General features: G+C 42.6%; 1 protein-coding gene across 1 annotated transcript in view; it reads right to left on the bottom strand.

The window, feature by feature from the left end:
- Positions 1–9,204, bottom strand: part of sorcs3b (sortilin related VPS10 domain containing receptor 3b) — a gene marked incomplete at its 5' end in the record, with an annotated part of 53,052 nt that extends 43,848 nt beyond the window's left edge. The window contains one exon of the mRNA XM_084076101.1: positions 8,704–9,204. Within this exon, the coding sequence (XP_083932227.1) occupies positions 8,704–9,204 (501 nt within the window). The remainder of the gene's footprint in view (positions 1–8,703) is intronic.
- Positions 9,205–16,479: the final 7,275 nt, after the last annotated feature.

Below are 16,479 nucleotides of genomic sequence, written 5' to 3' on the forward strand. Positions count from 1 at the left end.
GCATAATTATCACGACATCATTATCCATTAAAAACTAACATTAAAAAATCCCTCAAGTGGATATTTTTGGCTCAGGTGGTGTAGTGGCCTATTGAGGTTTGATCTATGGCTCTTCTTGGCTTCATGTTGAAGTATCCTGGAGCAAGACACAGAATCTTTAATTGCCCCCGATGAGGGTGTTTCCTTGCATGGTTACCTCTGCCGTCGATGTGTGAATGGGTGTGTGAATAAAATGCCAGGTGCTTGCTCCACATAAGGCTTAACTTATAGTTTGCGTCACGGCCGTGTTGTGTGATAAAAAAATATGTTGCAATTGAAAAAAGTGTTGATGCTAGTACACAAGAGGTACGAGGAGCTGACATCCCACCAGGACAGTCCTATGCAACATTTAAATTAGCAGCAAGTCTAGATTTCCTGTAATAGTGTTAGTGTCATACTGTCATTCCTGTTTAGCCATTTAATCAATTTCTAGTTTATATTATCCAATTTTTGAAAACAAAACCACGCACTATGTTTATCAAACAGTTTAGTTGGATATATTTTCATTTACAGTACAGTACATTGGCTGACAAAGTTTACCCAAGGTTCATGTTATTTTCCAGAATGCATATGTGCATGGAAGGGAAATGTATTATGGGCGGCTGTAGCTGAGTGAGTAAAGAGAGGCCGTCTGATAAGAGGTTTGCCGGTTTGCCCACCAATCCGCCCAGTCTATGTGTCAAAGTGTCCCTGAGCATGACACTTATCTCTTACTGCTCCCCGAGCCATATTAATGGCACTGACTGTGCTCCTAATGGTTAGGATGGGTTCATGGCAGAGGACAAATTTCATGTACAGTATGTGCACAGTACACTTCAGTGACAAATCCAAAACCAAAATATGTATGAGAGCTGAGCTGGTACATGGAATTGGAAGTGAAGGGACAATTTTTTCAAATCCGCCTCATGGTTGCACATTAACAGGCCACTTCACGTTTTGTCCTAAAACTCTTGAACCTTTTTTTCCCTTTTTTCTAGATTCCTTGGAACATTACGCGAGTTCCCATATAGACCTCACCCATTTCTGCCTGACTAGGTTTTCCACCATTTTGCATTTTACACAAATCGATACAGATTATCTGTGGAATCATGTGATCAAGATGTAGTATCAGGCTACGGATCTATGATTGGCTTCCAAAGTTTGCAAAAAATGCCACAAATTGGTAACTGATCCGATCGGCCCCGAATTTGAATCACTCTGTAAACAACGCAGAGCCAAAAGTAATTTCACTTCCACCCATAAGGGGAACCACAAATGCTACAAATCGCTGTTCGTTTCAGACACGTGGACCAACCCCCCCATCACCAAAATGACCAAATTAGGCACAAATACTTTCCCATATTGTTTGCCTGTAATTAGAGTCACAAAATCGTAAATGTATTCTGTTTCTTATGAAAACAGCATATTAAGTTAAATGCAACATCCAATCATCCCATTTGAATTGCATGTTGCGCGGCCTCTATAGAGCACACTTCCACCGCTTACATTTCTGCCCATAGGCGCTACAAACCATCTGCTGTACAAACTATTTCCCCCCCGCAGCTTCCTCATATCCTGACGATCTGCGACTGACACAGCCCTGGTTAGGCAACCCGGTCTGACGGAGATCTGTGCTCAGGAGTGCACTTTTCTAGTTTTATTATAATTTTAACACTGTTATAATTTAACTTCATTATACTGCTGCTAACCTTTTTGACCTTGTTAAATGTGTTTTTAATTTGACTGCAGTGCCTGATAGACAGGGCCAATGCAGTTTGTACAAGTCAATATACGTCAACAGGTCATTAGTAAGCCTACAAGGCTACAAAAAAAGGGCAAGAAAAAAACAGTACCCAATTGCTCTAATTTTGTTTTATGTGTAATCTTTTGGTTGACATAAATGTGTGACCTTGCATGCACTCTGTTACAGACATTCACAAAGGCTACGGACAAAATATGAAAATATATATATAATATATACAATACAAATTTTAATTGCATCTGAAACTTGTATTCCTGTTTTCCATATTCCACCTGATTGTCTGCACCTCACAAAGACTTGTTGGTGTGCGTTGCTTTTTTCTTTTTAATAATCTCTTTTCCTATTATATAGTTTTTTTTTACCATGGTGAATTGTCAAGTCAAGCTATTATTAGAATTTAATGTTTAATGTTTATTTAATCAGGAACCATGTAAAAGATTCTCAGAAGAGAGGAGAATCTTTGGACCACATAGTTGATAGCTAATTTCCATCTGCAGTCCCTGTGAGGGAAGATGTAATATATATAATGCAAAATGCAGTCTAAAATAAAATGTACAGTACGTTTGCAATAAAACTCCCCAACACACACACACGCACGCATTCACGCACACACACACTTTTACTCAAGTACAGTACCTACTGTAAGTACAATTTTGAGGTACGGTACTAAGTTTTTGATATTTCATACCACTACATCTCAGAGGCAAATAGTGTAGATTTTACTCCACTACAATTATTTGAATTACTTATTACTTGTTACTTTGCAGATTTAGATTAGTAATACAAAACATACATCACGCTCACTTGTGAGCTTAATGCAGCACTAAACTAGGGCTTAGCGTAATTAGTAGTTAAGCACATTTTGAAGCCAATACTTGTGTACTTTTATTCAAGTAAATATTTGAATTTAGGCCCTTTGATTTTTTTTACTTAAAGGAGGAGTTCACCCAAAAAATGACTTATTCTCTATCAGTTGCACACCCCATGAAGCCTTGAATTCATGGATTTATTTTTGTTTTTGTGGCATTCCTAAGCTAATAATTTGATGACCGGGTGTGTATCAAATAATCTACTTTGTGTCTCCTACCGGATACATTAGCCGGTAGTAGACTGGAATCAAATTATTGGCTTAGGAATGCCACAAAAACAAAAATAAATCCATGGATTCAAGGCTTCATGGGGTGTGCAATTGATAGAAAGTCATTTTTTTGGGTGAACTCCTCCTTTAAGTAAAGCATCTCGGTACTTATTCCACCACTGCAAGGCACACGCATGCATGCATGCATGCATGCACACGCACACACACGCGAACACGCACACACACACACACACACACACACACGCACGCACACACGCACACACGCACAAACGACACACACACACACACACACACACCAACTTGACTGCCACCTGAGCAGCCACGGTTATCTTTAAACATGATAGTACCTGAAGCCCCTGTGTCGCTCCAGGCAGTGTGCTGTCTCAACACCCAGAGTGTGTCAGAGCATAATGTTGCCTGCCTCTCCTGCTTTGCTCCCCGACGCTTAATGTGCTCATTTGTTTAGATATTGATCCTGATGGGAGGGACAGATAATACTGAAAGACTTAAAATTCCCTAGCACTCCATGGCATTTTGCTGTAATTACTTAGTGGCTTCTTAACAAAAAGAATGCAACCGCATTTGTAAGGGGCAACGGGACACATAAAGCTTGACACTGGGAGACATCTTCACATTTACATGTTAATTGTGACTTGATGATTACCGCAATAAAATGCATAAATTTCATGACCCAAACTCAGCTGTAGTATCTGTCCACATTACCATGCTGTGACAGTTATTAAACTAATTAATCACATGCAAACCTGTCAAATTTTATTCTGTGCCTGCTTTATCACTTTGATTAAATCCACAACATAAAAGTGTGTGCATGTGTGTGGGCACACGTAGTGCGCGGCGCGTGCATGTGTATTCACATGCAATGCAAGCACTTATTAAATATGCGCATCACTTGTGTGCGAGCACATGCGTACTAGCATGCGTCCGTGTGCCTCTGTGTGTGTGTGTGCTGTGTGCGGCCGAGATAAGAAATCAAGGACATGAGTGTGCTTGAACCGACCAATGAGAAGCATTTTCCATACTTAAAATGCACTTTGTGAGGCAAAACTACAGCTGAGTGCTGAAGAAGTGCCGAGAGCCCCTGGTGATGTGATGCAAATGGTCCCCGAACACAAATGATTCATGAAAAATGGCACATAGGCATGTCCTTTTGAGAAGTAAGAAGTGGAATTTCTCTGAATTATTGCTTACACGCAGGGTGCAACTCGAGAGAAACCAGCTACTGGCTCTGGCTTCTTGTAGAATCCTGCAGTGTGTCGATCAGCATCCTAGAATCACAGCACAGAAGGGTGCAGCCCTAAAGGCTGGAGCTGCATCGGATTAATGAACAGGCTTATGGGGTTGGTGCCCTGGGGCCCCCAGCTAGCAGGGGACACAAACGCCTCGAGATAAAAAAGATCTAGACGTTTATTATTTGCAATGACTAGTGCTAACACCCAACCCATGTTTAGTCGGCCTTCACTTTTAGAGTATATACTGTATATCGTTGCTGTCGGGCGGAAAATCTCCATATTTTAAACTTTTTATGTTTATTCATAAATGAATGCCCTACTTCTTCATACTACAGTGTGACATAAAAGTAGCAAAGATGGCCAATCTACCAGTTCAAAACACGTCGCGTCCGAGTTCCGAGCTTGTAGATCTGCTATCTTTAACCCAAAAAAATCGAATGAAAGTGACAGTAGTTAAGTCTGTCTGTGGGTTTTATAAATATTGAACCAATATAAAGTATTAACTGAGTAACGACATTGGATCCATGGGAACACAGGTTGTTTTCTAAATGTTCTGTAAAGTAACGGTTTTGGGCATACCAGGTTTCCACCCGAAAGTGATGATATGTGCGCACGTGTGTATGTGTGTGTGTGTGTGTGTGTGTGTGTGTGTGTGTGTGTGTGTGTGTGTGTGTGTGTGTGTGTGTGTGTGTGTGTGTGTGTGTGTGTGTTTGCGCGCACGTTTGCGCGTGTGTGTGCCGCATGTACTTGTACGTACGTGCACAGTACATCCTGGGAGCATTGTGACAGCCACTGCTCATACACACACATCAATGAAGAAAAGCCTCTCAGTGTAGCTAGATTAGCTACCCGCTCTTCACAATTTAAGGGCAGAATCATCAGCCCAATCATGGGTACTAGGCTTATTTAGAATTCGGGGACCAGCAGCGAAATAATGCCAAGCGACCGGCAGCATGCTCTTTGCGAAGAAGCATTTGGATCAGAGTGTGCCAATGGATAATTCGCATTGAAATTGTGAACTTGAAAAGCATGACTTTAAATAAATCTACAATACTATGAACTGAATACACTGTAGACAGGCAGAGGCCATGATGTCTACTCAGGTTGACAGAAAGCATTCAATTAAATGCTCAGAGTTAAACTAATACTCAGGAGTTTACTGTGTACAGGATATGAGTACATACATTATCTGACCATCGCATGAGTTTTCATTCAACCACATTACAACAACGTGTCCTTATTTTGAGAACATTTTCCAAAATTATAAAACAAATTCAAACATTTACACTTTTTGTTATAGCAAAATGAGCAGATCTACAAGCTCACAACACATCTTACGAGCTTGTAGATCAACTCGTTTTGCTATTAGTCATAAAATGAAGTATTATATATGTTTTAAGTGGCTTTTAAGGAATCTTGCCCTGGATTATAATTTACAGGTAATACTACTTCAGAATGGTCTGTGGGTCATTTAAAGCGGAGGCGTGATGAGGAAAATAAGCCAAATATAAAGCATTGTTACTTTACCTTCAACATCTCAATGAAACCAGACAGGGCCCTTTCCAGGACTCTGATTCCTCAACTTTTCATCCATTTTTAACAACCACAAACACCTCTGTGAATTGCGAGCCCACCCCAGCACTCTCATTTTATGGCTCAAGGAGTTTCCCTGCAACCGGTCGTGGCATGCGCAACTGAATGGCTGTCTGCGTAATGAAGCGATTATAAACGCAGGCATCCCCCAGGGCCGAGCCATCTCCGACGGCGCTGGCATATTCTCTATTTATTCAGATGAGATTATGTTCCATAATAACTGCCTCGTTCTGATTAAGTACGTCTATGACATGACCCAGGTGGCTCGTCTGATTCTTCATCTCTGGCAACAAACAAGACAACGTAACAGAGAACTGACAGGCTGGGCTGTCTCTAAGCACCTCCGACTTAAACATGACAAAAACCCAAGAGATTTATATCGAAGGAAACGGGAGCAGCTGGCCTCATCTAACGCTCCCCCCATCCCCACTCTCCCTTCAGATGACCAGGAGCAAGAGTCCAATTTCAGATGCCTGACCACTGAGATTGACCAGGGACTCACCCCAGCATAATTATGGACACTGGTTCAAGGCAAGGCACAACAACAGACATCTCCTACAGCTAAAGAGCTATGAATGGGTGGTTATCGTCAATCAGGACACTCATTAAGTGCCCTAACATCCTAGACCGGTCGTCTGTCACCGAGAAGCAAAACCAAGTATGTGCAAGTTGTTCATCACATCCAGCGTCTATAACATCACTGACTGCTGACAAATGCATCACACCAAGCGCCACCAAACCAAATCATCTGCCACAGGCTTTTGTCCTCTGTGTGTGTGTGTGTGTGTGTGTGTGTGTGTGTGTGTGTGTGTGTGTGTGTGTGTGTGTGTGTGTGTGTGTGTGTGTGTGTGTGTGTGTGTGTGTGTGTGTGTGTGTGTGTGTGTGTGTGTGTGGGGGGGGGGGGGGGGGGTGGCTCAGATCATTCATCTGCACAGCCACATCTCAGCTCAACAACCATGTTACAAACTGAACACACAGGTATTGATCCGACAGATAGTGAATTATTAGCCGAAAATGCATGTCTTGCTGTTGTATGCTTGATGGATCAATTTAATGAGCTCCTTGTACCAGTCAATGGAACATTTTAATGTCCAACCACAACATAATGGCCAAAAACATGTTCAAATCTGTATTATGATCATACTGTCAAGACACCTGCCATCATTGGACATTTGGAACAAATATACTACATGCAGATTTGACCTATGAGAGTCCATCTATTGTGTCTGTTAATATAAACAAATATCCCCTGATGTGAGATACCACATAGGCTCAATCAAATGTTTAATATCAAATACAGTTACTGACATAATGATACTACTATCAGTTCTAGTTTATTCTATCAGTTGTACTTCTTGGATGAAATTACCAGTGAAGTCTCCCTCTTAAGCTTTCTGCCTTTGGGAGTGAGGTGTACAGTATGTGTTCACGCAGCCATTTTATCATTTTTCAAGCAGTGTCACATCTGTAACATTGGGTTTTGTGTCAGTGATATGACAATAATGATAATTTAGTATCAGCTCTAAATATTACATGAACTGTAGGCCTTCAAATCACTTCTATAATTTTGTTTTGGGTCCCACAAATCTATAAAGCTGGCTGAGTAAACTTCAAATGTAAATTATGCATTACAGGGTGTGAAACGCATTCATGTGGGGAAAAAAGGTATGTAATGTGACACTGTAATACATCACAGGTTCATTCATAATAGATAAAACTTTGATGCATTTCAATGGAAACTTTGAGAAACAATAACACCACTATATAGACAATAGCACACATAAACACAGAAGATAGATAGATAGATTTGTTATTTATAATAGCCTACTTTTCTGCCTCCTGTATGTATGCTTTGCAATATCTTCATGTGAGAGAAATAGGGAATATGAGAGAGACAGAGAGAGAAAGAGTGTGTGTGTGTGTGTGTGTGTGTGTGTGTGAGAGAGAGAGAGAGAGAGAGAGAGAGAGAGAGAGAGAGAGAGAGAGCGAGAGAGAGAGAGAGAGAGAGAGAGAGAGAGAGAGAGAGTAGTGAGTGTAGTTATAACCCCAGGACACTCAGTGGTTACTCCCTGACTGTGCAAGTCCACAGTTGATATCGAATCCAATTTTTGCTAGTGAAAATTAAGTAGCCTTAAAAAGCTACTTTATACTACCGACGACAAAGCTATTGCGACGCTTATTCAACCGGGCAATTAGACCCACTAAGTTTGTGAGCCAAATGTCAAAGGCAAAGTCATACTTCATTTGCCAAAAGGTCACAGTCAGTGTGTCTCATCAGTGTCAGATCGTGTCACTTTGGGCGCAATCCCGTTTAATTGCAGCAGCTGCACCTTCCTGTGAATACAAGAACTTGATTATTTCATAAATAATTAATGTGTTTTGATTATGGCCTAATGGTATGTTCAAAATGCTTCCACCTCTCCATAACTCAGTGTCGAGTGGATCGACCTGCTGTGGCAAGCTAACTATCAATTAAAAGTTGTGGGCTGTGACAGATTCTTCATTGTAATTATTGTTTGGGGCAAACTATTGGGCAGAGACTGTAGTGTAGAGACAATAATATCACACACAGTCAAACAGAAAGTCGGCACGAAACGGCGCGCAATACGTGACTTCTTCACAAAAAAACAATATAGCCTATAAATAAAAAAAATAGGGTTATAAAATGATATGATGGGTTTTTGTGAATAAATATTGTGCAATTTTTATATTTGAATTAGTGACAAAAATGTGTTCCTTCACGGGAATGGCGTTCAATGGGCGACAGCTGTGCGTAATGATGAAGGCTAATCATTAAGACAATAAACCACCCCACCCAGACGGACTTATTTTATACGGTCTTATATTTTACAGATATTATTAACCGTTTTACTGATTTACACTCTTAATCAAAAAAGTCTGCATTATTCTCGCACATTTTGTGACAGATTAGTGTAATTTGTGACAGTGTTTTTTTTTTTTTTTTAACATGTGAAACTCACACTGCTGTTGTGTCCAGACCAATGCACCATGGCCTGGTTGTGCGCGGAGTCTCCGGACAGCGCAAAGGTCGAGGTGTCCAGCTGCGGCTCGTTCTGCCTCGGGTTGTTGGACGGACCCCTGCTTTCCTCTCCGACGCGTCGATACTCGGCTCTCGGGTTGTAAACACCTTGCGCCGTCTCCAAAACCCTCTCTCCGGCCAGCGTCTCTCCAGCTGTACTCCTATCCAACATTTCGGCGACGGTTGTAGCCACGCTGCGAGTTTTTCTCCGTCTCCTGTCGCGAATCGTGTCCTCTAGTAAAAACAGCACACGGCTGTCCTCGGACAACGTGTCGTACTTTCTACGGGATGCCACGAAACGCTTGGAACTGTCCGGTAGCTTTTCAGCACTCGCGTGGTGCGTCCCAGCGTGTACCTCCTTCTTCCCAAGTCTCCTTTCTAAGTCTTTTCGTATTTCTCTGGCATAGTTTCCCTCCACGAGTCCGGAGATGATCGATTCCATCTCATCATAACCATTGGTGAAATGTGTTTTGTTGTAGGGCTTTGTTGCCACTTCTTTGACCCCCGTTGGTTGTAGGAGCGCGCGTCCCCCCAAAGGCAGCGTTGCCTCCGCGCGGTGATGAAGTCTGTTGATCGTTTTTGGAGAACTTATTATCTCCGCATGTGCCTCTGACTTGGGACGAAAAGGGTCAAAGGCAACAGCCAAAAGCGACAGACAGCGCAATGACCACAAGCCGAACATTGTTTTCACCCAAACTGATCTCGGTAGCTATAGGCTACTTTAAATTAGAAGGAAAACAATTCGATAATCTGTATATAAACCAATTCAACTGCGCGGGGACATTGGACATCTGAGATAGATCTTTCCATTAGGACCAATAGAACCACTTCAGCAGACCCGCTCTCGTCCAGGACTTTGTCAAAGTGAGGGCACTAGTTGGGGAGGCGCTGCGCATCATGCAAACGCGCCCGACTGACTGCAGGAGACTGTCAGAGCCGGTGTTGTGGAGGACAAGCAGAGATCTCCAAACGCTGCATGTATAAACACTTAAAACGCATGATTTTGCCAACCTCAAGGTTGAACAGACCCAGTGGGTGCTTTCTTTTTCTTTTAATGTTTCCAATAATTATTCATGTAAAACTTTATGCCAGCCAATGTTAGCCCAAGGAGTAGACCCCTCCAGGACGCTGATTCCCTGGGAGATATTGCCACAGAAGTAATATCTACCAAACAGATGATGATGAATCATTGAGTAGATTATATGTTGCCTACCTATATCTGTTCTGTACTTGACATGTGTTTGTTTTATGCATATTAGAGAGAGAGAGAAAAAGAGAGAGAGAGAGAGAGAGAGAGAGAGAGAGGCAGATAGAGGAGGGAGGATAAAGGACTTCCAGGTGATATCCTTCAGCACTCTTTACAGCAGCCCCAGATTCCTACAGTATACTGAAAAGGGGAGTTCCTTTGTGTGTGTGTGTGTGTGTGTGTGTGTGTGTGTGTGTGTGTGTGTGTGTGTGTGTGTGTGTGTGTGTGTGTGTGTGTGTGTGTGTGTGTGTGTGTGTGTGTGTGTGAGTGTGAGAGAGAGGGGGGAGAAAGAATGACAGGCAGACAGACAGATGGATAGAGCCATAGAGAGAAAAACAGCACTTTACATCCATGGTCAATGTATTGTCCTTCAGCATTCTAGTCCAAATTCCTCTACTGTACTGTGTTTGATTGGAGAGGTGGGGCCAACAGAGATATGTTAGAGGTAAAAGAGATGCTGTATTTTTCAATGAATTCACCTGAGGACTGCCAGATAATAAATCATGACATGATTGTGATCTCTCTCTCTCTCTCTCTCTCTCTCTCTCTCTCTCTCTCTCTCTCTGTCAAATCACATGGAACAAGTGTTAATATTCACAGTCACACCATTATCATTGGTGGACTAAAAGCAAGACGGGAAGTGCCATTTTTATGTAAAAAGACCCAAGATAAGAAATATTTCTTTGAAGTCATGTTCCCTGTCATCTACCTGATGCCTCATGCTCCCACGCCCCACGGCACAATGTATACCTCTGTCAAACGTGTTTTCATCTCATTACAATGTGCATCATTCTGTAGGCTACAGCATCTTTCATTAATTTGCACTGTAAAAAAAAAGAAACAACAAAGAGATTTATTTTTTACTCCCTGTGTTTGAAAAATAGAGTCTTCTTTCAATCAATATGCTATTTGAAAGGTATTACGTTCAATTATCGGACTCAACTGAATCCTGATAGGTAATTTTTACTTTCTCTGTTAGTTCTCACTGTGAATTTATCTCAATCTTTCAAAAGACAGCAATATTTATTTTTCTTAGAATTGAAGGGGGGGGGGGGGGATATGTCATCATACTCAATGATAGAGAGCCAAATGCATGTTTATATTTTCATCAGCTATAGCCACAGTCCAGGAGGACACTGAGGAAGGTAGATTTCGATTTTCTTTAGGGCTGATTAGCATGTCTTTGGATCACAAGAACAGGACAAAGAGCCTATCCAATTAAGTCCATTTAATGTGAGGGCAGATGTGAGGTAGATTAACTGGAAGCAATAACTTCACTCTGTCAAGGTTACGTACATCTATTCAGGATCTGTGAGTCTTTCAGAGGTAACCACAAAGAACTTGCAAGAACATGTGAAGCAACCTTTGCAGTTAGTTATTTATGAGGAGGAAGGGAAAAAAATCCTGCAACAGTGAAGTGTGAAATATTACTTAGCTGTCAAAAAATATAAAATAAAAAAACTTTCAAAGTCCTTGAAAGTCAAGCACGCCGCGAACCAAGCGGAAAACAATACAGTGGGTGGATAACATTAGGGCTAGGACCCAGCATTGGCTGGTTTCTTTGATGAAAACCACACCAATACATCCACAGACAGCACAGAGCAGCAGTCAGAGGGGGGCAGCCGGTGGCACCCACCCTCAGAGGGCGCACTTCTTGGCTACTGTTTTCCTGCACGGCTGTACAAACAAATTGAGATTCATACAACTGAGGGCTCCAGGCAGCAGGTGCTGCTACTGTTGTGACTCTCTCCCACATCGACAGCTCGCTCTATCTATCTCCGCGGGCCAATCCCGCCAGAACGCCTCTGCGACGAGAGGGTAATTGGACTGATCACACTCTGTTTACCCATTATGCTAGTGAAATGAAGTAGGTTGCTCCCAAGCCCACTATGACATGCCTTAGAGGGAGGAGCTAGGGGCCTCGTCCATCAATGACACATCTTTTAATCGGTGCTGAGCTCGGACCTTGAGGCCGTGGGAGCATTGACTGTGTGTGTGCGTGCGTACGTGCGTTTGTGCGTGAGTGTGTGTGTGCGTGCACATGTGAGAGTGAGAGTGAGAGTGAGTGTGTGTGCACGTGTGAGAGTGAGTGTGTGTGCATGCGCGCACGTGTAAGAGTGAGAGTGTGTGCGCGTGTGAGAGAGAGTGTCTGTGTGTGCGCGTGTACTGTATGTGTGAATGCATTTCCCTTGCATGTATACAGTAAATGCTTGTTTGAACAGAGAAGTGGCTGTGGCATGTGCCTGTGTGCTTCCATAAAGTACGTGTGCGCATCCATGATTGTGCTTAATCCTAAACGATCGCATGTCTTCTGGCACATTACAGTCTTCTCTTTGCTACTTGTGAGTGAGCCCTTGTGAAAGAGAATATAAAGGAGGGCCCGCACACATGGAGCGCTCATTCAATTCTATACCCCAGAGTAGATCATTAGCCAGATTATCAGATCTAATCGTCTCAATTCTGCCGGCGCATAACTTAGACAATTCAGTCCCATCCAAACTGCCTCTCCTCGGTCTGTCCCGCCTCGCTGAAGACAGGGGAGCAAACCCAGACGCTTTCAGGACAAAAATCCCATTTGTGCATCCACCGTCTGCATCCCGAGCTTGTTAGTTCCAACACTTCAGTGATCCCGGCGGAGCGAATGCTCAGGCAGTAGTTGGAACCATAATGGCCATCACCCAGACAGCTCCTATTCTCGTGCAGCAGATGAACAGAAAGGTGCACTCCTCCCTGTTGCTACCATAGTCACACTGTTTAAAAGTAGGAGGGGGTTCTTTTATTGCAGGTGGAAAAACAATTATGGATTTTTTCTAACCTTCTTCATAGTCTACATAAAAATAAAACTGCTTCAAAATGAGGTTGAGAGAAGCAGTTTTGCAGTGTGATGAACTAGCCCTCACACAGACAACACTGCTCTTTTTATTTGTGAGACTCTGACTTGCCATTTTCACTTCAATGTCCTTGGTCTCTACTCTGTAGACTTCCCTGAACCTAAATGAGTGGAAAATGCCTGGTTACCAGATGGGCAAACCTGTCAAAAATATACAATTTACTTGATTTCCTGTAGCTGTTATGCAGATGCACATCGTTATTATGAATCAGTTTCAGCTATCCCCAGAGGAAATACATACACATTTACCCATACCCATTCAGAACCTTGTGCCACCCACATCAGGAATTTATTGTGACTTGGAGATGAAATGATAGAATTATAAAGCAGACCTACTCATCTCTAATGAACACATTTGTTTACTGCTATTGGAGATCAAATATCATCTGCTGTTAAAGGGAAACCATTTAACCCGCTTAGAAGACACTATCTATCAGAGCTGTGTCTTAAACCACTTAAACCCTTTATTCTTAGTTCTTAGTAGTCCCCCAAGGCTCTATACTAGGTCCACTAGTTCCCTCTACATCAAATCTCTAAATCGAAAATAGCTGATCTACGAGCTCATAACAAATGCGACACATTGCAAGCTTGTAGATCTGCTATTTTCGGGGAATTGACGCAGAAAAAGTACGCAAGGGTTCATGAGTTGCTGAATATCTCTTACTGTCCTCAATTGCAGGAAACTATAAACAAGAGTCTGTCCCAAAAAATGGAAAGGGCAACTGTAGGCTAACCTAAGATATATGTTCCACTTGAAGTACATGAGTGGCTGTAAGATGAGGTTCATCTAAAAATAAAACTTGTGAAAAATGATTCTATGACTAAACCAGGCCAAACAACAGTTCTCTAAGAGGCTGGAACAACAATTCTCTGCCAACGGCTCCTTGTCAGTCTGGAAGACTACGAGAGGTCACCACACCAGCAGCTACTGTAAATAACAGACCAAATCACCCAACACTGGCAAAGGGCCTGCACAAGTTTAGATTGAAACTTTGCACGCTCATTCCCAGTAGGCCAAGGAAGAACCTCCACCCCAAATTCTTAAAATCTGCCTCATAGTGGTACTATAACAGGGCGCTTCACCTTTTGGCCTATCAACTATGAGGAAACTGCCCATGACCTCCTTCAAAACACCCATTTTTCTGCTACTACTACTACACATTTTGTCCAAAACTCCCACACATCAATTCACAATACACTTGATCTCTGGAGTAATGTGATATACCAGTCAGATTTTTCAGATTCCATTCGGCTATGATTGGCTTCCAAAGTTTGTGGGAGGGGCCTGTTTAGCAAATCATTTCATAAAAATCCTGAACCCAAGGGCCTCTGTAGAGCGCACCTCCAAAACCGCTTTCACTTCCGCCCACAGGGGATGCCACAAATGTGAACAGGTTCACCGTCTGTTGTACCCCCACGCAGCTTCCCCTGGGTAAGCGAGCAGGCCTGGCAGAGACCTGTGCTCCAAGGAGTGCACTTTTCTAGTTACCTTTGCACTCTACAGTATATAGTTATTGGCCTGCTATTTTGGACAGTCGGTCCATGATCTGTCCATCTACCACTTTACTCCCAAACTACTGTTTGCATTGCCTTGGAATTTGCTGTGCACTTTCAGTGCGCCATAGAGCAGTGGTTCTCAACCTGTGGGTCGGGACCCCAATGATTTTTCTTGGGGGGGGGGTCCCCCAGATGGCAGTGAAGTGACAATTTAAGACCTTTTTAATACTTACAAAAAATACAAATAAAATCATCAACAAACTATACTGTAAAAGCTGGTGAAACATTGGCCAAATTGTCAAATAATATAAGAAAGATGTAACGCCTTTGCGAAGCGTTGTGAGCTTGTACACGTAGATCTGCTATTTTCACAATATTTATCTGTGGAACCGAGTCAAACTAAATTAAATGCCTCAACTCCTACATTCTAAGTGGCCATCAGGGGGTGCATGTCCCCAGTTCAACTATGATTATCTTGTGGGGTCAAGGCCTGAAAAGTTTGAGAACAACTGCCATACAGGAGTTGTTCAGGACCCACTGTTACTGTTCGAGACAGGGAGTTGTAGAACTCAGGTGCAGAACAACCAGGCACAGGCAGAGCAGATCGAATACAAGGGATTTATTAACCAAAGAACAGGACCAGGAACAAACAGACACAGGAATACACGAGGAGACCCGGAATACAGAATTAGAAGCAAAAATATGATATTAGGAAATACCAACACTAGGAGCTAGGAATAAACACTGACATACATTTACAACAGAGCACGCAACAGAAAACTCAAGGGCAATAACAAGACTGGGACTAACTAGACACAGGTGAACACAACTGACAATCAAGAGGACACAGGGGGAAACACTGGCAAATCACAGGACTGGTTAGACAAGAGAGGTACAGATAGCTAATGAGAACAGGCAACAAACTACACAGACCTAGAAGGGGTGCATTTCTCCTTTCCGACATGTCGCCTTTCCGACGTTGACGAACCCTATACCTAACCCTAACCCTAACCCTAACCGCACGCGGAAGCCACTTGTCGGAGTGGTGAGATGTCGGAATGGAGAGTGAACACCACCTAGAAGACCAAACATAACAGGAATATATAAGTAAAAGTCCAAAACTAATAAACACAAAGTCCAAGGGCTGAGGAGTGGACCGTTACACCCTAATGATTTTGGTGACGACCAAGTTTCACCACCCGTAAGCCAAAATGTGCACTTGCACACAGGATATTTCAAAATGTAATGGGCAGATTGCCACCGCTATTCCCCCCAACCAACACCCCCCATACCCAAGCCATCCATACCCACCCCCAGGAGATAGGAGATAGGGTCCTAGAGACTCACTACAACAAAGCTACCCCTCAGAGAAATGTAGCAAACTAAGCTACAGTAACATGGCAAAAGTAGCTTGAAGGTTTACATTTTTTATTTTATTTTTTCAACATTGAACAAACTTCGTTCCAAGTCAATGCTATCTCACTCAGTGATGAATAAATCTGTCAGTCAAACAGATAGGCAGGCAAAAAGAAATACTGTGCAATTGTTTATTAAACAATAAGCTGTGCTCTCTGCTCTCACTGCTCCAAAACCAATTTTGCAACAAAAGACACACACAAAAAACGTGTGCTCCACATAACAAAAAGCAGGTGTTGAGTGTTTGTACTGCACAGCATGTTTATCTATGTGTGTGTGTGTGTGTGTGTGTGTGTGTGTGTGTGTGTGTGTGTGTGTGTGTGTGTGTGTGTGTGTGTGTGTGTGTGTGTGTGTGTGTGTGTGTGTGTGCGCGTGTGCGTGCGTGCCTGTCTGTGTGTGAGGGTTTATGCACATGCATGTGTGCATGTGTGTGCGTGTGCCTGCTTATGCACCTGTGTTTGCATGGGTACGCTCAATTTAGACTTGGGCACATTTTGCAGAACAAACTGCAAGTTAACTCAAAATAAAATAACTAAAGTCAAACCACATTAGCAAAATAATAAATACCTGTCCCAAAAAGTAACAGCATGGTTTTAAAAAGTCCCAAATAACTCTCTCTCTGTGTGTGTGTGTGTGTGTGTGTGTGTGTGTGTGTGTGTGTGTGTGTG

Source organism: Gymnoscopelus microlampas (genome assembly GCF_963454915.1).
Source record: "Gymnoscopelus microlampas genome assembly, chromosome: 13".
Classification (NCBI taxonomy): Eukaryota; Metazoa; Chordata; class Actinopteri; order Myctophiformes; family Myctophidae; genus Gymnoscopelus; species Gymnoscopelus microlampas.